A 23,424-nucleotide genomic window follows, 5' to 3' on the forward strand; every position below is an offset into this window, starting at 1 on the left:
ATGGCGTGTTACTAATTAGCTAGCTCATTTTCCTGCCAGGCTGCACGTCAGGGGTTTAAAACACAGCCTTGCTCTCTGTTTTACAACACAGTTACCTTTCCTCTGTCACGCTAATGTAAATATTTTAAGTTAACTTCTGTAATTTGGACGACAACCTATGGACAATTTCACACCTGACGAAGCGAAGGGCCACGGGAAGATCTGCTTTATGTTTCCACTTGGCTTTTCTTTCTTTCCCTCCTCAGAGTTTTAACTTTTTCTTCAGAGGATCTCATTAGAACTCTCTATCCCTCTCCATCAATACACCCCTCTCTCTCTCTGTCCTTCTGTCCCTCACTCCATTTCAGTCACTCTCTTTCCCTCTCCATTTTAAACGTCAGGCACCTAGTAGTCCAGGGAAATAATGTAGTCTTTTAGGTCCTCCCAACAGGATCATTGCAGTCTTCTGTGCTGTGCTTGCTTTGGCTGCAAACTTGTTCTTCTTTCCACTACACACACACACACACACACACACACACAAACATACACACACACTCCATACAAGCGCAACGTAGCATTCTCTTCATTGTTTTTGAAAGTCCCTGGAGAATCTAACGTTTCTCTAGCTGTTCATAAATGTGGATGTAAATGAGTAAAGAAATGATCAACATTGAACACAGTAGACCGTTGTATTCTACCGTCTCTGTATTTCATTGGACAAATAGTTAGATGCTTATCTGTTTTTAGACATTTTTAATCAGTGGTGCCAATGAAAATACATTTCACGTACGCACAGTTCACCACTGATGTTTTCGCAAATGAAATCTGTTTATTTAACAGAGACAAACGATCTGTTTGTCTGTAAATTTTTTGGAGATGTCTTATGTAAAGCTCTTTTAATGTAAAGCTAAGGCCAATTTAGTTTCACAAGAACCTGATACAGTTAAAATATACAAAATAATTTAACACACTCGTTGGGGGAGAAAAAAGATTGTAGTTAGCACAATGCTGCTGTTTTGTTTTCAGACAGGTTTTTTTAAATGTATATAGGCATATCATCTTATCCTCCTAGCCATGTGTCTGAGCAGGTTGCCCAGCCGGGTCGAGGATCATTCCAAGAGGCAGAGACCCTGTCGGTCCGACTGTGAGGTTAGATCAGTGGAGGTTTGATCCTTCCTCTCTAACTCTGTGATGTGCTCTGTGTTTGGCTTAGAAGTTCTTATGCTCCATCTATTAAAGGCTGCTTCTCTAATGAGGGCAGTAATGCGGTCAGACAATTTTACTAGCGCTGCAACCTGCCTGCCTGTAGCATCCACAGCACCCTACAGACAGACAGAGACTGAGAAAGGCGTGGGGGGAGAGTGGGATGGACAGAACGTGAGAGAGGGGTAGAGAGAGAAGGGGCCTGAGAGAAAGAGGGAGAGAGGAAACAAAGGAGTGCAGGAGTACTGACCAAGGGTGTTAGCTCCTTCCCTGTGGCTTGGCAAGTTCGAGGGCTGTTAGAGGGAGAAACCTACTGTGCCTCCTGGAGAAGGGGAAGGGAGACGCAATACCTCACACACAAACACACATGATAACAATCACAAATAATCAAGATACATTTGCAAATAAATATATATATATGTTTTTTAATTTTATTTAGTTGTACAAAGTTACCATTGTATTGGAGATTGTTAAAAAGAAACAATGCACAAAGAGCTAGCTGTACTTCTCTGCTACTTCTGAAAATAAGCCCCTGACCTGATACCATAGCTAAGTCTTCCCTCTTCCATGTTATACAGGCAGAATGTGTGGGTGTGTGTGCACGCGCACACACTCACACGCGCCATACGTAAGTCACTGGAATTCTGCACGGGTCTTAATGGGTGTCCGAGGTATTCTGAGGAATGTCCAGCGCTGTTCATCAGACAACGAAGCAGTGAAAGACTACATCACCAAGGCAACGTACATCCTTACATAGTCAACTATCCGTTGACCAAAGGATTGCACAATGAGGGTTTAGCACGTAGTGTGCCATTTAGGATGTTGGCAGTAGCCAGAGTAAAACCGTGAGAGCCCTTGCTGGCAAGGGAGCCATATAGAAGGTGAGAATGGTTAAATGACAGCTGTGGAAGTGTTAGAGAGCGTGAGCCGTTTGTCAGCCCACGGTGAGGTGCGTGTAGTGGGGCCTGACACCGCCTGGAAGAGGAGCCAACAACCACTGAAAGACCGCTACTGCTGCTCCACTCTGCTCCGCTCCGCTTCAGACTAGCTGTGGTCAAAAGTCATGCACTATAAAGGCAATAGGGTTCCATTTGGGACGCAGGCCCAGACTCTGATTCTTGTGGATGGGAGCCTAGGGTCATAGAGCCACCTCCCGCTCCTCGGTTGTAGCGTACTACGGTCTACTCTTACTCCTCTTTCTTAATATACTATGGTCTCCTCTTGCTCATCTGTCTGAAGGTAGTAGGGTATCCTGCTCCTCTGTCTTAGGGTAGTAGAATATCAACCTACTCCTCTGTTGGGGTCTCCTCCTGCTCCTGTGTGTTAGTGCTGTTCTGATTAACAGCTCATAAAAGGCCTGTGTATTGACGCTCCAGTGCTTTAACACCTACAACAACATGTCAGACGCAACCATACACACGCTTCTTCATGCAGCACAATCAAATTCCTTCATCATACAGCACAGTCAAATTCATTATTCATACAGCTCAGTTGAATTCTTTCTTCATTATAGCACAGTCAAAATCCTTCTTCTTATAGCAATTAAATTCCTTCTTCATACAGCATAGTCACATCCATTGTTCATATAGCATAAATTCCTTCTTCATACAGCACAATCACATTCCTTCTTTATACAACACAGTCAAATTCCTTCCTTATACAGCACAATGAAATTAATTCTTAATACAGCACAGTCAAATTCCTTCTTCATACAGCACAGGCAAATTCCTTCTTTATACAGCACAGTCATATTCCTTCTTCATACAGCAGTCAAATTCATTCTTCATATAGCAGAAGTCAAATTCATTCTTCATACAGCACAGTCATATTCCTTCTTCATACAGCAGTCAAATTCATTCTTTATACAGCACAGTCAAATTCATTCTTTATACAGCACAGTCAAATTCATTCTTCTTACAGCACAGTCATATTCATTCTTCATACAGCACAGTCATATTCATTCTTCATACAGCACAGTCATATTCATTCTTCATACAGCACAGTCAAATTAATTCTTTATACTGAACGGTTACATTCCTTGCGCCCTCTCTTAAAAAAAAAAGTTGGTTTCCCTGTCTTAATAAATCAGTGCAGTGATGAGCGTCAATACTTCGTTTTTCTCCAAAAACACTTAGTGAAAGATTGATGGCTGTCTTCTCAAACATATGCTGTTGATGTGTGATGGCAGCCACTCTTTGCTAGGGCCTGGCGTCCTCGCGCTATTGGTCACTTTCCTTTTTTTTTCTTTTTTTTACCTAGAGAACACAGGACCGTGAATGTGCTTAGGAAACAGCATTTCTGATTTAAAGTGACCATGTGAACAAGGCTGGGGGTTAAACAAGGTTAAACAAGGCTCTCAGATAGATCGCTGTTCCTGTTGGGTGATAGGTAGCCCATAGTTTAGGGCCAGAGACTGTGAAATTCTGGATGAAATCCCAGAGGTGACAAGATCCAAGAAACGTTTTTTTCCTGCCCTCAAGAAGGCAGCTGACCCTAGTTGCTTCAGGGTCACTTGAAAAAAATGGTGTCCCCTAGGATAGCTCAGGTGTATCCAATCCCTGTGATACACCTTTTGCACATGTGTGGTAGGACCAATATAAGACTAAATTGTTATTCTGTATGTACTGTCACTGCTTTGTGGCCTAAGGTGGCACTTCAACTACTCTCTAAAACACACACACACACACACAGCCTGTTAAAGGAAGTATTTCTTGTCACGGCAGACAGACAGACAGACACAGAGAAAATAGGACCCATACTGTACATGGTGTAACAGTACAGTGCTTGTTTTCACTCTCAGCTTTTTCTCTCCCTAAAAAAATAAAGACATGAATGGGGTTATGTTCACAACGTTTCTTATGCTCCACTGGTTGCCTTTTCCTCATGGCAATGGGTCACAAATCTTGCCGCCGTGATTTCACATTAGGGTATTTTGCCTAACAGATAAAGAAGTTTATCAATGTTTGATTTTGAACTCTCTGAGGCTGTATGATCTTAAGGAAATATGTGGCTCTAATGGGGTCATACATTTGGCAGGAAGTTAGGAAGTGCAGCTCGGTTTCCACCTCATTTTTTGGGAAGTATGCACATTATCTGTCTCGTCTCAAAAGTTAAGTCTGCTTATGGGGGCCTCTCGATAGAAAATCTGTACATAGTCTCTCCCTCTGTTTTTCCACCTCATCCACATCAATGACTGAACTCAATGTCCATTTGTTTTAGATAGTGGGCTGCTAAACACATTTGCCTGTGAAAATGAATTTCCAATAGGGCCGATGCATTCGTAGCTCCTTCCCAGAACGAGAAGCATGTCAGGAATTCCATCCAGGATCAACCCTGACTTTGCGCCATTCTACTGGAGCTGTGGCTCTGCCTGCCGCAGTGAACTGTTCTAGAAACAAGGGCGTGGAACCATGTACTTGGTGACTGATTCTCGTCCACACTATTTGAAGACATAGGTACGGAGTGGCTTTGAATTTGCGTCATATTTCATCCTGGCAGTTCCTGCTGAAGTCACATGTGTTTTTGTTGGGGGGGGGGGGGGCACACCAGCATTTGTGTTTTGGAAAAGGCGTAAAGCTCTGGAGGCGCAGACAAATCAATATTGCATTACCTCCCTCCCTCCTTCCCCCCGTGCCGATTGATGTGATGGAAAACCCAGATGTCCGCTGGGACGGGTCCTTGTTGATTTTTCGGACCGTCCAGGGAAACACAACAAAGTGCTGTCTTGGCAGACCCTGTGGGTGTTGCGTCCTCCACACACACACATTTACAGTGGTGAGAGCACAGAGGTCTCGGTCAGTGAGTTTCACCATCTGGCCCTCGCGGTTCCCAAACGTGAGTGGAGCAAGCCAAAGTGTGTGTGCGCGCCACACCTGGGTCTGTAAACACCATCACGGACACACGTGCGCGCACACGCGCGTGCGCTTGCGGTCGCTGGCGAAACCGGACCTGAGCTCCATCTATCAGCGTCTGTCGTTGGCATATGGGACGGAAAGCATTCTGCTCGGCTACGTCCTATCCTGGACTTGACGCTGCCCCACTCCTCCGGCCCAGCCTTTCACTGGCCACCTCTGTTATGGGGATGCCGTGACGACTGCATGACTGATGTTGTTTTAATGATGCTTATCTGTCTCCCTGTGTGTGTGTGTGTGTGTGTGTGTGTGTAGGTCCCACAGGGGTTGGTCTGAACGAGCTTAAGAGGAAGCTGCTGATCTCTGACCCTCAACACTTCAGTGTGACCGTGCCCCGTAAGTCCACTCGCCTGACACTTAGCTGCAGCTTGACACACACACACACACACACACACACACACACACACACAAGTCCAGACATGTGTGTGTGTGTGTGTGATCCTTATATTGGCACATAGTTTGGGGTCTGAAGTAGTCATTTAGATTCCTCCTTAGCCTCTGTTGTCTACATACAGAAGGCAGACAGACAGAATGGAAAGACAGACAGGAAGAACAGGCAGGCATGGTCAGACAGACAAACAAGAAAACTGACAGGCAGCAAAACAGATGGACAGGTAGGCCGAACGACATGACTGTAGGTGAGGTGCCAAAGGTTTAATGGGTGCTGCTGTGTTTTATAATAGTAGAGGCTGGATGGGTGCTGCTGTGTTTTATAATAGTAGAGCCTGGATGGGTGCTGCTGTGTTTTATAATAGTAGAGGCTGGGTGGATGCTGTTGTGTTTTATAATAGTAGAGGCTGGATGGATGCTGTTGTGTTTTATAATAGTAGAGGCTGGATGGGGGCTGTTGTGTTTTATAATAGTAGAGGCTGGGTGGATGCTGTTGTGTTTTATAATAGTAGAGGCTGGATGGGGGCTGTTGTGTTTTATAATATTAGAGGTTGGATGGATGCTGTTGAGTTTTATAATAGTAGAGGCTGGATGGGTGATCCTGTCTTTTATAATAGATGAGGCTAGATGGGTGATCCTGTGTTTTATAATAGATGAGGCTGGATGGGTGATCCTGTGTTTTATAATAATAGAGTCTGGATGGGTGACCCTGTGTTATATAATAGTAGAGGCTGGATGGATGCTTTTGTGTTTTATAATAGTAGAGTCTGGATGGGTGATCCTGTCTTTTATAATAGTAGAGCCAGGATGGGTTAGCCTGTCCTTTTTAATAGTAGAGGCTGGATGGGTGCTGCTGTGTTTTATAATAGAAGAGGCTGTCTGGTCTAACAGTGTCTTTACCTCTGCCAGTCAGCAGTACTTGAAAAGTAACGCTACATTAGCAATTCAGAGACATTCAGAGACTTTCATCTAGTTTCTGACTGCCATCCCACAGCAAAACTCTCAAACACCTGAAATGTTAGTGTATTTCCACCGAAACACAGACCAATCTGGACGCTGTTACAGGAATGTTAATGTACAGGGTCAGGTTAGATTCTTGTTCATGTAGAGCCAAAATGCCCCCTGTGACTTTTAAATTAAGAAGAAATCTGACATCACCTTGGGTGATGGGTGTTTAGCGTCATGCTGCCAGTTTGTTTTCCCCTTCATGGGTGTAGATAAGGGTGAAGGTCCATAGACCAATGCACGGAGGTACACACACACACACACACACGGCCCTTGGGCAGAGACACACACTGTCCAGGCGAGTGGAATGGTTCTCCTCCTGACTGTGTAATGGTCCGTTTTTCGCGGACAACCGATGGAGGAAACGGCACTCTCTTTCTCTACCTCCTGAAGAAATACCATTCCACTGCCTCATGTTTTGGCACCTTCACAACGCTCCCTCTCTTCTGCTCCGGCCCTTTCTCTCCCCCGGCTCCTCCAGCCTTCTTACCCCTGTCCGTCCGTCTGTATGAACTAAATGACAGCTTGTAATAATTCTCAACACCATCCAGCACCATGGGGCTTTGTGACAGACACTCACCCCTGCCAGAAACTTTGAGTTTCGAACTTTTTCTGCTTTTCTTTATTTTGTCAGTGTGAAGGAGCGAAAAACTCTGTCTGAGCCCACAAGCCAGAACCAAGGCCAAGATGTTAGGACAGATTAAATTGATTTATGCATTTAAGCAGGGTACAGCCAGAGTAATTGCATATTTACCACGGGCTCACTGGGAAATATTCAAGGAGAGGAAAAATGAAAAACGATTGATATTAATTGCCTTGTTTGTTACATTCAGCCCTGCATTAATGGATGTCTCCCATTCTGCGTTTGACACTTATTGTCACTAGTATTAAAATCCCATCACAGTTGTTCTTTTTCCTATAATGTCTTCTGTTAATTGTTTAGAAATGTGATGCCTGGTTGTGGGTCTCGGGCTGAGAGTCCAACCGTGTTAAGACCATGTATGGTTTTCACTGTGAGAAAAAAGAAAAGTCTAAAAAATGATAGCGTTCCCCTTTTCATTTGATCATTGCCAACATAGCCTGCAGATGGATATATTTAACCCTTGATGTTGTTTCAGATTAAAAGCCAAAAAAGCGTTACCTGCTTTCATTAATTTAACATATTTTTGAAGACCTCCATAATGGTTGTTATCTGAGTTTTCTATTCTCCTTGTGTGTGTAAAATGTAAATCAGCCTTCAGTCGGTTAGACAGGATAACTAGAGCAGGATTGCAATAAGCCATTAGGAGGGGGTAAAACATTTTGATTTCAGGCCAGTATCACTGATCCATATTTTCCATGATTGGGGAATGAAATGTATTTAAGTTTTCCTTTGTTGCACAGTAAATATTTCCTATGCCACTGAGCAGATTATAAATATGAATTCTATTGATCTAAACATATGTACTGAACAACTGTAATATTCATCATGGCTTCAGGACAATTTAAATGCAGAGTATATACAGTGCTTCAGAAAGAAGAATTTGTAAATGTATAAAGAATTCTACAAATGTGTTTTTGCTTTTTCATTATGGGGTCTTGTTTGATTATTATAAAATAAATATTTTACCAATTCTAAGTAAAGTCTTTAACTCAAGCAAGTAGAGAAAGTGAAGTGGTCTGAATACTTTCCAAAGGTATTGTATATATAAATATGTATATGTTGTGTATATGTTATATATACTATGTATATATTATCTGCCCAATTTGTTATATATGAGAATTTTTTCAGTTGGAATTCTAGGCCTAGTCTGCTGATGAGTAATTGATTATTTGCCGAGTGTAGTTCTTCCTCTCTCCTTTTTTGGGATGGACCTGCAGTTTTAATGCTGAGCGACAGATCTACTAAATCAGGCATTTGTTCATCCGTGAACTCCACTGGCCACTCACATAAAGACAGTATGGAAAAAGAAAAGCTCTGTCCCTTTCTGTCTGTTCTGAGTACCGAGGCATCATCCTAGAAATGGCCACATCTCAAGCCGAGTTAGAAGAAAAGAGAGGAAAAACTCCAAATCCTGGCGTGGCCGTTGCAGGAGGGTGATAAAAGTTTAACAGTTTGTTTTGGAGCTGGTTTGAGCGTGCAGACAATTTGTCTGAGGCGTGTAACTGACCTGACCTCTGACCCCCGGAGCTCTCATTAAACAAGCGGCAGTTCAGTGTCCACGCATAGCACGGCAGGACCTATTGCCCCTCGCAAATCCACTGGAGTCTGGCTGGGCCTCACCACTCACACACACACACAAACGCTCACACACTCACAGTCCCACTCCCTCCACGTGTCGCCCTTTTAATGGCCAAGGTTTATGGGGAAGTAAATGTAGGAGCTGATCTTAATGAGAGCTACCCAACTCAACTGCGCTGCTCTCTCGGTCTACGGCTAATGAAACAACTTGTGTGCGCTGGGTTGCGTGTGTACATTTTCTTTTTTTTGAATGTGCGAAAACGTAATGTGCCTGTGTAAATGTTGACTGCTGAGTGTCAGTAAAGGGGGCCTTCTTAGCCACTACAGCTTCTGCTGTTGGTTTTATGGCCGTGCTACTCAATACTACACAAGGCTTAGCCCCGAAACGGCAACAATGCTACGTATACTGAGGAATACCTAGGAATACCGAGGAATACCGAGGAATGGTGGAACACCACACAAACTCTGTCCGTTCTGGGCCCCTCTCGCTGTCCCATTCTTTAACCGCCGTCTCTCTTTCTCCCTTCCACCATCACTGTCTCCCCCTTTACCACAGACACCAGCAGGCCGAAGAGGAACCAGGAGAGTGAAGGGGTGGAGTATCACTTCATCTCCAAAAGTATCTTCGAGACGGACATCCACAGCAACAAGTAAGTGCATCCTGCGATGGCGGCACACACACAACGTGACTCTCCCCTATGGCTCGCCATTTTCTGGTGGGGTTGACTGGACCCTGGGTTGGTAACAGAGCTCCTCTACAAGGGGCCCCAAGGTCACAGAGGGCCCCTCTCTGCCGTGTGTGTGTGTGTGTGTGTTCCTTGGCCCAGGGCCCCATTGGACGAGGCTAACATCCAGGAGCCACTCTCACATTATCTGGGAGGACAAATTGAATAGGAAGTGGACATCCTTAGCCATGGATGCCTGTACCACAGACGCAAAACACAAACACATAACAAGAAGGCTGGCCCGAAGAGAGTGGATCGTGTGTCACGGGGGATCAGAGGGAGGCTCGGGGGGAGTCCAATGAAATCAGAGGGAGGCTGGGACTAGGGTGGGTTGATGTATTTTTAGGCGGGCTCAGCTGTGGTTGTTGGGGCACGGCATGGGATGTTTTTCAGGGAGGTTTAGAGTCAGGGGTAAATGGTGGGACTATGATGTGGCCAGGATACCACACACACACACACACACAAACACACAGTTGACAGACGCAAATTACAAGGCGCTGGAGAGAGGAGAAGAGTGAAATGGTCTTGTTGTTTGTGTTGTGCCTTATTGCATGCATTCAGAACAACACAACGCTTTCCCTCCCTCCCACGGAAACCTCCATGAGAAACGGTCCACAGTCAGTAGCAGTGCGTGAAACTTTTCCCAAGGAAAGCCCTGTTGCCTGCTAAAAATGGAGTGCATCCATACATTCTCAATTTAGCTTAGTCTCTTATGGCATGCTAGCTTGTCCACAGCAGCGCTCCCAATCTACATCCGATGTGTCAACAAGCAGTCCGACCTATGCCTTATATGGCCGAGGCCTTTCCTTTTAAATGCAGGCTACTGTATGCCATCCAAACCCCTATAGAAGAGCCTGTTGGAATGTAGGCTGCTTTTCTGAAACAGAACAAAACATTTCTTAAATGGGACAGTTAATATTCAAATGTGGTTCAAATTACCTGAATCTGCCTCCCAAACACACCATTATAAACATAGTACACTTCTTTTCAACCGAGCTATTATATGGGTCCTGGTCAAAAGTGGTGCAATATTTAGGGAACAGGGTGTCATTTGGAACTGACACACACACAGTGACACCCCTTTCTCCCTTTCTCTCCCTTTATCTCTCTCTTTCTCTCTCCCTCCCTCCCTCCCTCTCTCTCTCCCTCTCTCTCTCTCTATAGTACAGGTGGCAGGGCATTTAATGACACTGATTAGTGTAAAGGGGAGAGACATTACGCATTGGAAAACTGTTTGTTTGCCTTCTTCCACTGCTTCTCTGTCTTACACACACACACACACACACATGCACACACACACACACACACACACACACACACACACACATGCACACACTCTCCTGGCATTCTCTTTTGTACACTTTAAACAACAGGTGTTTCTGATTTAAAGTATAACATTGAAGATTATATAAAGGGTTATTGTGCCAGAATGTCTGGATTTGTGTTGTAGTAAAGAATGCCATCTGAGGATCTGTCAATGGTTGAAAGAGTAATCCCAGTTCCCTGCTGTACTGAGGTGTGGGTGGGTGTGTGTGTGTGTGTGTGTGTGTGTGTGTGTGTGTGTTTGTGTGTGTGTGTGTGTGTGTATACCTGCGCACGCACGCACGCACGCACGCACGTGAGCTTGAGCACTCGTGTGTTGGGATAAGAAATGTGTGAAGTGTCTTCATGGGTTTCTAATGACGTTCCTGTGCCGAGGTCCTCAGGGTAGGTGAATGATACTTCGGATTTATTTGACATTAATCTTAATGTTAATCCCAGTCTGTAGTTGAAAATGCTCTTGGTGATACCTTTACTCAGTGACCCTCTCTTCTGCTTTTTCCCTCCCCTCATCTCTCTCTCTCTCGGACCTCCCTCGTTCACTGTCTGGAGACGTGTGCTGCGGAATGAATTGTCTCCTGGAGGAAATGAACTTTTTCTGATCTAATATCTCAGTCTCCCCCATCTTTCTGTCTCTCTTCACCCCCTCCGTCTCTCTCTAGGTTTGTGGAGCATGGGGAATATAAAGGGAACTACTATGGGACAAGTCTGGACTCGGTGCGTTCTGTCCTGTCCAAGAACAAGGTGTGCCTATTGGACGTTCAGCCTCATGTGAGTGACAGACCCAGCCTCCTTCTCTCCCTCCTCTCCACACCACCATTCTTCTGTCCTCTATATTTAAACCCTGGGGCCTGTAGGCCTTGGCTCCTTACTGAATTACCAACGAAATCGGGCCTAAAGGGGCATTTGAGCACCAATTACTGCTAATTTTACTCATTTGAAGATTTCCTTTTTAGCTTATGTGTCTGGGTGGTGGCAACCGACTTCCCATAAGTGGCCTTTATGGTGCTGAGGCCTCACTAACCACTGGGGCTAGAATCACATTATCTCGGCCAGGCTTAACGCACACTCAGGTCTGCCACTGGCCCCATAGGCGTCCGCTGTTTGTTTTCTCTGAGAAGATATTGATACACAGACAGAAATCCACTAGTATATAGATTACTTGCATTTTATTCTTTCAAAACCATTTCTCTGTGTCCAAGTAGCAGGCGGTTAACTGAGCCCTTCGGTAGCCTCTTCCCCCGCGCACACTTGTGTCAGTCTGTTCATGCGCCTCCCCGTTGTCGCTCTGTGGCCCAGGCAGAAGTGGTTCACATGCGTTTCATATCAGAGTGGTGCGGGTGCAGTCCACTGATGTTGTCTGCTCCCATGCTGCTTGAGTGAGTGGCGGATGAAAGTTGTGATGGAGATAAATGCTAGTCTAGTTCCGCTTCCCTCCTTCGTCTCCTGCCTTCGTCTGCATCCCAAATGCCCTATAACCCCATAAGGCCGTAGTGTAAAACAGTGCACTGTGTAGGGACTAGGGTTCTGTTTGGGGAGCCGTTTGACGCAGTGGTATCAGGCCCAGATGAGGGGGAGAGGCGCCGGTTAACACTTTGGTTCGCTGAGCTTCGCGACTCAAATGCGTGATCTGCCCGCTACGTGTCAACACGACCCAGCAGTGTAACGTGTCATCGCCTCGAAGCTGGGAAAGGCTAGAATGAGATCTGTGTCTAATTACGCTCTCGTCCCTTTAACACGTGACGTCGCTAGAAACAGTGCAATGACTCAGTTATGGTTGGGTAAGTTTAAAATGTTCAAAGAATGGTCACTTTATGTGCTATTGTGTGTAGATTAATGGGATAGTTTTCAAGTATATTTGATCAATTATAAATAAAGTCTGTTATATAACAAATGGAGAAAGTGAATGGGTTCTGAAAACATTCCAAAGGCTCTGTGTGCCCGACACTTTCCCAAAACTCCCAGGTTCTACTGAAATCCTGGTTGGAATTCCCATGGAAACCCTAACCATACAGTAGAGCCCCTTTCCATCCTTGATCCTCCTCTTGTGTTTTGCTCTCGTCTGTGTGGGGTAGACTGTAAAGCACCTGAGGACGGCGGAGTTCAAGCCCTACGTGGTCTTCGTCAAGCCTCCGTCCATAGAGCGCCTACGGGAGACCAGGAGGAACGCCAAGGTCATCTCAGACAAGGACGACAGGGGATCCGCCAAGTCATTCTCAGTGAGTCACTTAAATGGAACCTTTTGTATGTTTTCGTTTAGTCAAGTGAGGCCTTTTCGACTTGCCGAGAGATGAAACGTTTAAATGTTTTACCTTGTCAGAAATGGCACTGTAATAGAGAGGCCTTGCACTTAGAAGTTCACATCTTTTGAAGTAAAAGTCTAAGGTAAAGGAGACTGTTCTTAGAGTGTCAAACAACTAGAAAGAATATGAATGGCTAATTACATTAAGCGCTTTTCCGCTCAGAGTGGTCTGTCATCTTCAGGCAGGATAAGTCTGGGAAAGATCAAATGTGCCACTATAGTCTTAAGGTTTACCTCTTCTCATTGTTTTCTTTTCTTTATTTAAGGGGGGGGGGGGGTAGCTTTTACAATTGAAACCCCATCACTAATATCACTTAATGCTACAGTGTCCGTAGGCAATCAGACTTAGCAGAAACCAACTATCCAACGACCACAGATCAGCCTATCCTGAACCATTCATCTGCGTCACATCTGCTGAAATGGTCCTACAGACTAACACTTGACCTTAGAGCACAGTGATATTTTAAACCAACTGACCTTCAGCTCTACAGAGTAATGGTGTTGGTACATTGCAGAGCTGTTCCAAAATGACTTTTATACTACCATAAACCTCTTGACTTTAAAACCGATAGAACTTAATATTGTCTAAGCAATCAGGTCAACAACTTTAAAACGGGAAAGAAACCCATAGCATAGAAAATGAGTGGTAAATTGGTTTGGAAGCACACATCCTCACGTTTGATAAAGGTGAAGTATGTGTGTGTGTGTGTGTGTGTGTGTGTGTGTGTAATATGACGTCAGGTGGGATCAGATGTACCACTTGGCATAGCTGCTGGCTAACATTAGTAGGTTATCAGAGCTCCAGTGGTTTATTCCTCCCTGATGGAATAACACAATCTGGAGCTGCTGGTATTGGGGATGAGGTCATCTTTACTACACACACCTTTTTGCTGCCGGATTGTGTGTGTACACGTGTGTGTGTGTGTTTTACACACCTTTCTTCCGGAGCCAGCCACGGCCTGATTCCACATGCAACCAATTAGCCCGGAGCAAGATGCCGTAGTGGCGGCGGCGTGCGGCAGCTGATGGGTTTCCCAGCCCCGCCAGGTCGTCGGGTCAGACGCTCGCGTGTCTCTCCCTCAGTGGGTCCATGCTGCGGGCCAGAACCCGGTCACCAGCACACACCGTGCCGAGAGAAAGGAGAAAATAAAAGGAAGAATGGGGGGAAGACAGAAAGGGAGAGTCGAGAGAAAGGGAAGGTAAAGAGAGAGATGGGGTGGCGGGCAGAGAGGTGTGCAGATAAGATGGGTGGGGTGGCTCCGCGTGATACCACCCCCCCCCATCAGGACTGCGTTCACTCCATCTCTCCCTCAGAGTGACGTCCCATCTCACAGCTACAGAATAAGTCCCAAATGACGCCATATTCTCTTTATGGCCCCCTTCTTTTAACCAATCCTATGGTCAAAAGTAGTGCACTACAGTGTGTAGGGAATAGGGATCAATTTGGGGCACAGAGTCAAGCCCACTGAGGTGTTATTCTACATCTCGGTGTTCAGCGTGACCTAACATCAGCCCCAGCACGGCACAGCACGACTTTGGAAAAAGGACGGGGACATACACAGCGGGTCAGCCCTTAACTCAGAACATATTTCACAGAACCGCAGGGTGGTACCACCGCTGTTTAAAACACCCCATGTCAAAGATTCAGCAGCGATTCTTAAAGCCACCGTTAAAGCACTACATTACATAAAATAGATCTCCTCACTAAAATACTGATTTATGGAGTTCAAGACAGAAGCGGCACCTTTTTTCTTCTTCCTTTGACCCTATTCTATTCCTCTCCTGACAACGTATGTGATCTGTCACCTGAATCCCACAAATATGTACCTCAGTTACCTTTTGAAAAATGTAACTCTGGGCTAGCGTTCCACCCCAACTTACAAACTGCTTACTGTTAGTTTATATCAACTGTTTAGGAAGCATTTGACAAATACAATTAGATTTAGTGTTTTCTATCAGTGATGTTCTTTGTGATTCATGTGTAAGAGTTAGCACTGTTGTTATCTGTGATCACCAACAGTATATCAATGTCAGACATGAGCATGAGTGGGTTAAGAGGTCAAAGAGAGTGAAGTCAAAGGTAAAATAGACATAAATATAGTATGACACCAAGGTGAAAAGCTCCCTTTGCTCTCAGTAGGAATACTGTGAACGGTATGTGCTAGTTGTCACACTGTAACAACTGATGGTCCTGGCCAGTTAAACCATTATTCCATGCAGACTAGAGTTGACATAGGTACTACAAATACAGTGTTTTGTATCTGGCTGGAACAGGCCCAATTGTTCAAGCCCTGTCTGTAAACTAGTATAGAGATTGACAGACAGCACTTTAAAACCATCAAATCCTGGCTATTAAAGAGACTAATAGAAAAACCTTGTTTGGTGAAAATGTCACAGATGTATTTTATTCTCAACCTGCTGTATTTCTTTCTGCTAGAAGCAGGTCTTGTCTGGTAAAATAATCAATTGTCCCGAAGAAAAGACGTTTCATTGTTTAAACAGAGCCTTTTGGTAGTCTATTGTTTTTCCTGTTAAACATTCATATCTGTTTTCAAATAGGGCTGATGCTAAACAGGTCCTAAACAGGACAATATAATCAGTCATATGTGCCGGGGTAAATGTGGATTAAATACATTTTAATGTATGGTTATATAAATACGTTCCAATATTTAAGGGGCCCAAGGTTGAAAAGTGGTTTAAGGCCCTGCATCTCAGTGCTAAGCCAACCACCAAAGTCTAACTCTTGTGTAATTAGTAGATACTCTGTAATTGATGAATTACATTTTTTACATTGTAACTATTATAGCGTAGGACTTGCATAGCAAATACTTCACTAATTTAATTGAATGTCTTTCAGTGCTTATCCGTCAATGATGGAGTTTCCAGGCCACAAACAGTTGTCAACAGATACCCAAAGCAGACATCATTGTAACTCTGTTATAAACCTCAATGTGCTGTCATTACTGTAAGCTTTTTAGTTAACCGATTGCACTTAAAATACAGCCCCAGAAAAAATTAAGAGACCACTGCACCTTTTTCTTTCCTTTCCAAAAAAGTCAAAAAGGAAGGTTTTGAGTGAGGAACAGAAGGGTTAAAATGAAAAGCTTCTGTTCTTCACTTAACTTTCCTTTTCAACTTTTTTGGAAAGGAGAGAAAAAGGTCCAGTCCTCTCTTAATTTTTTCCCGGAGCTGTATTTGAGTACAGGTAGTTAAATTAAACCCACAAATGTAATGACACAAGTATCAAGTGAAGTGCATGTTTGACGGAGTTGGTTGGCAACAGTAGATTGGCGGTTATGACCCAACAAGTAAAAAGGTTTGTCGTGGCTAAACAGTCTGAATCACAGGGTTGCCAATGCAAGTGCGCCAAATGCTCTACCAGTGCCGAACCTCGCTTCAATCTAGTAATGTAAACAACAATGTCAGAAGGATGAAGACAGTGTTACTGTAGTTCCTCGTTTATAACCTGCACCGTCTTTAAACCGCACCATTCATTTTATAGCTTTGTGTGTATACAAACCCCAGTATTAACCGTATATAACATTTGCCCGGAGAATTATGACTCGTACATACATTGTATATTAATATTAAACGTCTGTCATGGGGCGCTATCAAAATGTATTTGTTGAAGTGTAAAATATGTTTTTGAAAACCCTGTAACACCAGCTGTATCATATTTGTGGAAACAGTTTGAAAAAAGTCAACTCATGTATTAACCCCACCCATTTATTAACCCCACCCATGTATTAACCCCACCCATGTATTAACCTGCTGAGCTTGAAAATGTTTTCAAAATCTGTGTATATATTCCTGTTTATAAACAGGAAATTACAGTAGTTGTTTACTCCCAGGTGGCCTTATAAAAATGATTCGGCTGTAACTAAATGATCCTTAAACAGTGTGTGATTCTTGTAGTGCATTCTCATCTCAGCACCCTAATATACCCAGGGACTACTTTGGGCCCCAACTCTTAAAGAAAAGCCTTCTCTGGTCTCTCTTGTCCTCTGACACTCTTCCTGGTACTTTTTCTTTCCTATAAAAAATGTGTGTTGTAAACTCAAGGAAATCAAGAGCAGTCAAATTGTATCTTTTTATATCAAGGTCAGTTGTGTAATGCAAAATAATATACAATAAAGATAGATCCTTGTTGCTTATTGATTGATAGCAGGGAGCTTGTTCACTACAATCCCTAATTTCCCCCGGTAAATTCAGATTTATGTGCTAATCCACTGTTCTACAGCCCAGTAGGCAATTTATAAAGGTTCTCCCTGTGTTAACGATCTCCCCATATTGCTGCAACAGTCCATTCAACAGTTGTGACTGAAGACCCTGCTGTCTTTGCTAATCAAATCTGTAAAACATACTGAAATGTTTCTGTCATCCACAGTGTGTATGTGTATCCGTGTGAAGATGACAGTCCTAGTCACATAACAGTTGGGCCATGTCTCTGGTCCATGGTGTAGCGTTACTTTGGAAGATAGCAAATTAGTAAAACACCCTATAAGGAAATGCTCTCTTTATATGCCCTCCATAATTATTGGAATAGTAAGCATTCTTTCCTCTCTTTTGGCTGTCAAATAATCGGGGCCCCTAAATGGCGTAGCGGTAAAGTTTCTACCTGCCATCTAGATGCATTATTGTGAGACTAGGGCTCAAATCCTGCTTGTGTATTAGCCCCACAGTTGTCCGTGAGCGCAGGTCCCCAGAAAAATACATACTGATAATTAGGTTTTGGGGGAAATAGCTTTTGACCTTAATCTTAAAAGATCACGACAACATGGCATGTCTGAACCTAGTTTTAATATATATGTGAATCTCTTCATTTAGTATGATCTCTGTGGGCCTAGGAGAGATTGTAAAGCTCTGTCATAACAAATCTTATGTATTAGCTTGTGGTGTTGGACAAACCCAACCAGTCGTTTCCAACTGGTCGACTAAGTGTTCCTCCAAAAGGTGCTTGCCACAAAATTGTTCCGGGATTCAAACACTGTACACCTCTAGTTTGATAAATGAAAATAGACATTTGTTACCAAAAACATAAAATTGTATTTGCTGACGGTCATTAGGCTCACTACTTTTACTGTCAACTGTTGTATTTGCACGTCTCTGTCTCTGCCAATTGGCACTTGTCTCCCGCCTCAGTAAATGTTAGTGTTCTCATCAAACCACAGTGTAATTTGGAGGGTATACTGCCAATCACTTTCATGCAGCTAAAATGTAGTACTGTTAAATATTGGTAACCTGCCGATAGTTTTCTTGGCATTTCACTGTAATTATTATTATAGGCTTATGTTTTACCAGTGTGGCATTTCCCAACATTCTTTTTTTGCTGGGACTCTTTCACCCTGGTAACATGGTAATGAATATACATATTCATATTCTTCGTAAGAGCAGTGTAGTGAGTAAAGAGGGCCTGAGAGAGGTTTACTTAATGGCATGGTATCTTTCCCCCGAGCCAAGCAATGACATTCTCTCTTCTTTTAGAGAGAGTCAATCTGGGACCTCTTGCTGAACCAGATCTGTTCTGATATTTTATGTCATTTTAATGCTGAGGGCAGGTGCATTTTATGTGTATGAATAAAATCAGATTTTCCTATGAGTGCCTGCCTGCCCGCCAAGGGGACGGCCAATGACTTGAGAGGAGACAGAGGGGAAGATGAGACCTGATGCTGGCTCTGTCTCAGTGTGCTTCGTCCCATTCTTGGAAGAAGAAGGAGGAGACACGCCATGGCCACTGACCGACAGGGAGACAGCATACACAGCATCCCCAGAGCTGGTTGTATCCATGTCCAGCTGCTAGATCCCTGAGCCAAGGGTTGGAGAGCAGCTGGCAGGCACTAGCTGGGTGTGTGTCCCAGATGGCACCAGAGCTCTCTGGGAATAGGTCGCCATGTCGGAGCACCCTGGGTCACCGGGTCCAACGTCCAGCCTTTTCCAGGGCTGACTGACCACAGAGAAAGGTTACAGAGGGTCAGCAGCTTCACATCACTAGAGTGACTACAGTGGACAAACTGAGCTTCTTCAACATCCTGTCAGCCCAGACCAGCAAGCCTCTGCTCTCTCTTGTCAAGACGGGGTGATAAAAGTCTCCTCACAAAAAAAACCTGAGATAATGTGGATGGGTTTTTATTGCCTTGTAACGTAGGTTGATCTACTTGACAGGAAACAGGGAAGGTAATGTAGTATATCTGCTAGGCAGGGAACACGTGGATTATTTAGGTTGACCTACTTGACAGGAAACACTGGGAAGGTAATATAGGTTGATCTATTTGACAGGAAACATTGGTGAAGGTAATGTAAGTTGATCTACTTGACAGGCAACAAATGAGGATAATGTAGGTCGATATAGTAGACAAGGAATGCATGAAGAAGGTAGATCAACTAGATGAAGACACAGGAGGGGTAAAGCTGGGAAACCCAAGTCCTTATTGTATCATGGTAACCGTTTCATTTTAGCTGTACAACTAATCAACTATGAGGCAGAAACTGGGCACAATACACTAACTCCTGACTATGAGCTTTCTAAAAATATTTGAATGAGTGTGTCTCATCTTGTTTGTTTTTCTGCCTATGAATGTGTAAATATATGTATTTATATGTGTGCATTTGGCATGGTCAGTGTGTGCAACTGTATCTCAGAGGAGATCTAAAGCTCAGGGTTAGTCTAGTAAAAAGAGCTAGCTAAATGTAGCTAGCCACTCTAACCATGCCATGTTGGTTAGGTCTGAGGCTGGAATGGACCAGGTCATATGAACATATCACTGGAAAGGGTGACCGGGCAAGAAATATGTCCTAAAAATGTAACTGGATGATGAGTCAATGGAACCGCTATCAGGTAGCTTTGCCTGGTCTCAGATGTTTTGAAGCGTTTTGCCAACTCCATTCCAGTAACCATGGGAGTGGCAAAAGAGAACAAACAGATCAAACCAGGCTAGCGGTGAGAAGCTACTTAACAAGCAGAATGATGTGCCCATTTTCCTAGCCCTCCTATTTTCAATGACTTGTCCAAAAGCTGTCATTGTGCTGTATCAGTTTCAAATATGTTACAGTCATCAGAAGACTAAATTGACATGTATCGCTTACACACATTTTGCTTGTTTTATCTGTCTTTTTGTCACTCACAGATATGTTTTGTATTTTTTCAGTTCTTGCCAATCTTTTATTTAGATTTTAAATCAGATAATAGCTGTATGTGGGCGTTTGAGGAAAATATGAAAATTCCTAGAGGTTTGGGACAATGTGTAGATGATTTTCTGAAGTGGTTTTAGCTACTTGTGGGTGGGCGGGTGTGTGGGCGGCGGGTGGGTGTGTGGGCATGTATTGTTTGAGGTCAAGCAGCTCAGTCTATTTACTGATATACTTATGGCAGTCATAATTTAGTTTATGTCCCTGTCCATTTCTCGAGATACATATTTGAATTGCCTCATGCTTCTTCATATGCCATTGCGGTAAGCAGAAACTAAAACATTTCAGGTTCTTGCACGACGGACAGTAAAATACCTGTTTTGTTGTTCAATAGGAGGACGACTTCCTGGAGATGGTAAGCACTGCCCAGCAGATGGAGACCCAGTACGGCCACTTGTTTGAGAAAGTGATCATTAACGACGACCTGACAGTGGCATTCAGTGAGCTGAAGACGTCTCTGAAGAAGGTGGAGACAGAAACACACTGGGTCCCCATCAGCTGGACTCACTCCTGAGAGTCACAGAGGGAAAGAGACAAATAGTTGAGAAAGAAGATGAGGGGAAAAGGGATTGACTTCTAACAAAGTTGGTTGTATGCACACGTGTGCTGTTTGGGTGGACTGTAACACAATTGGACAGCCGGGTGGACTGATTTTATGTGTCCAAAATGGCACTCTATTCCCCATATAGTGAACTACTTGGAAAGTTGTTTACAAAACTAGTGCACAGTGTAGGGAATTCAGTTTCGTTGAGATCAGATCGCTGTGGCTGGAATAGCCAATCAGGGCTGTGTAAGAACCTTCTGTAACTACAGGCTCTTTTAGTGTTTTTAACTTAGTTTATAGAAACTAAAGATATCTGTATTTTTCTGGGTAGATATTGAGGGATTTCATTTATGTATAAAAATGCACATCATCAAAGAGAAAAATGGGAGGGGAATGAAAAACTAAATGTTGCCTTTATGTCTTAAACTCTCTGTTCTTTATGTTGTGCACTAATTTTGACCAAAGCCCAGTTGGGATTGGTCAAAAGTAGTGAAATATAGTGGACCTGTTGTCATTGTGGACGCACCCTCAAACTTCGATAACGTTTTTCCTCTTGCTTTTTAACACTTTTGTAGACTGTTACACCAAGATGACAAAACAGGTACAGTGCACTCAGAAAAAGGGCAAGAACAGGTGTAATTTTATTTAAGATAAATTAATATATTTTAATATGTCTCTGGCTGTTTTACATACGGTAGCTTTTTATATACAATTGATCTACAGCATTGGTATCTATATCATAACTTGAGGTGATTCTTAAAAAGCAACTTCTTCGAATGTATTGTTATTCTATTTTTTACAAAAAAATCTGTTTTGTGTAATCTAGTTGTACCTACAACTTCCAAAGTGCACAGGAGAGTTGAAGATCGCAGTGTCCACGCCCGACATTCTGTTGTATTTTTTTTACACACTGAAACCAGGACAGATCCACCAGAGTGAGTTGCGAGGGCTTGATGGAGAAATCTCTGGTGACACAACCCCAAGCCACATGTGACGCTTGGCCAATGTCCATCACCCCATGGAGCTTCCAGCCACTTCAGCTTTACTGTGGTGAACAGTTTGGCATCTCAGGCCTCAGACAGTATTGTTGTCGCACCTCAGGTTCTCCATACCCTCCTGACACGGTTGTCTTATTTTTATTTTACTTAATTTATGGAAGCCTCTTCCCTATATAGTGCTCTACGTTTGATCAGAGTCAATGTCTTAGACCAAAATGAGTGCACTATATAGGTAACAGGTTTCCATGTTGGACAAAACCTAGGTGTTTTATAATAGTATTTAGGAGCTATTTTAAATGGGAAACCCCCTACCTTGCCCAAATCGTGACAGTGCCCGGGCAACAGTTTGCTACTTAAACTACCAGACTTTGGCTCGCCAGCTGTAACTAAAATGTTCTCAATGTAGTATAATTAGGATGGAGTGCAGTAAGCGTTGCTTTTCTCTCGTAAAACAGGCCTAAAACAAGGAACCTAATAGAGCTAGTAGATTTACAATGGACAGAAATACAAAGTAGCTGCTTCTAACTTAACAAGGTTCAGGTTATATTGAGAGAGGGTACAATTGCTACTTATTTGTAGTATCCCCCCCCCCAACCCTCTTTTGAACTCCCTCCTCATGGCTGCCAGTCCTTCTGACCTGTGCTGCCATTCTATATTCAGTGTTTCAGTATTCAGGTTTACTGGTTAGGTTATGCTAGAGCTGGGGTTGGCATCCTGTTTTTAGAGTCATGCAGATAAAACTGGGAATTTGGGGAGTTTTGCAGCCCTAATGATGTGTGATGTTCAAAGCCTCTAAAACAATAAAGAGGTTAATCAGGTTAAACATTCCGTACAATTCATTCTGTATCTTGTCACAAAATGATTGAATATTGGAATATTCTAGGAATATAGATGGAATAAACAGATAGTCTAGGAATCCTTCCTAGAAATGTGCAAATGTAGTCTGGGCTAAAGGGTTTTGAAGCGGTTGGAAAGTAGACATTTACTAGTGGGTAAAATTTGTATTAAACTTCAACTGTTTATTTACCATAACCCTATATTTTACTGGTAGAGAAACATCTCTGAGCTCTGACGTTTCCCATATGGTGACCTCTGACATCACCTAAGGATTAACATGATCTTGAATTTGCAAATAATTTAGCAGACGCTCTGATCTAGAGTGATTTACAATAATGACTGAATACATGAAAAAAAGATTGTACTGAGACAATTGAATCCCACAACGGAAGTTTATTTATAAAAAGCTATCTTCCACATGTGCCAGGAAAAACAAACTTCCTCATTGGACAAGCAGTGAAATAAGTAGAGTTGGCGAGATGTGCATCAAAGGACGTCTGGATCTTCAACTCTTCTGAACATACAGAGGTGTTTTGCTGAGTGGATAAAATCGTTGCGTTATGACGAGGGGATAAAAACTGCATTACATTTTGTGGTGGCTGATGCTTAAATATTCAAATTACAGGTTTCCATCAGTCCCTCTATACCTTTATTTTTTTTATTACCATTACATACTGGACCTAGCTTCTCTGGCATAAAATACTAACATCAGGAGAGATTTTTTGATTGAAAAATCTATGCAAATTTTGTTTTGCATTACAAGCCCAATGTTACATATACATCACAAACTTTCAAGTGACAATA

At 43.3% G+C, this 23,424-nt stretch overlaps 1 protein-coding gene across 6 annotated transcripts in view; it reads left to right on the forward strand.

The window, feature by feature from the left end:
* Positions 1-22,606, forward strand: part of mpp7a (membrane protein, palmitoylated 7a (MAGUK p55 subfamily member 7)) — a 153,143-nt gene extending 130,537 nt beyond the window's left edge. For all 6 annotated transcript variants that reach the window (XM_034289299.1, XM_034289302.1, XM_034289301.1 and 3 more), the window contains 5 exons: positions 5,349-5,429; positions 9,266-9,359; positions 11,417-11,525; positions 12,830-12,973; positions 20,576-22,606. In XM_034289299.1, coding sequence (XP_034145190.1) covers positions 5,349-5,429; positions 9,266-9,359; positions 11,417-11,525; positions 12,830-12,973; positions 20,576-20,755 — 608 coding nt within the window. In that variant the 3' untranslated portion in view covers positions 20,756-22,606. The remainder of the gene's footprint in view (positions 1-5,348; positions 5,430-9,265; positions 9,360-11,416; positions 11,526-12,829; positions 12,974-20,575) is intronic.
* Positions 22,607-23,424: the final 818 nt, after the last annotated feature.

This window comes from Esox lucius, chromosome 21 (genome assembly GCF_011004845.1).
Source record: "Esox lucius isolate fEsoLuc1 chromosome 21, fEsoLuc1.pri, whole genome shotgun sequence".
Taxonomy (NCBI): domain Eukaryota; kingdom Metazoa; phylum Chordata; class Actinopteri; order Esociformes; family Esocidae; genus Esox; species Esox lucius.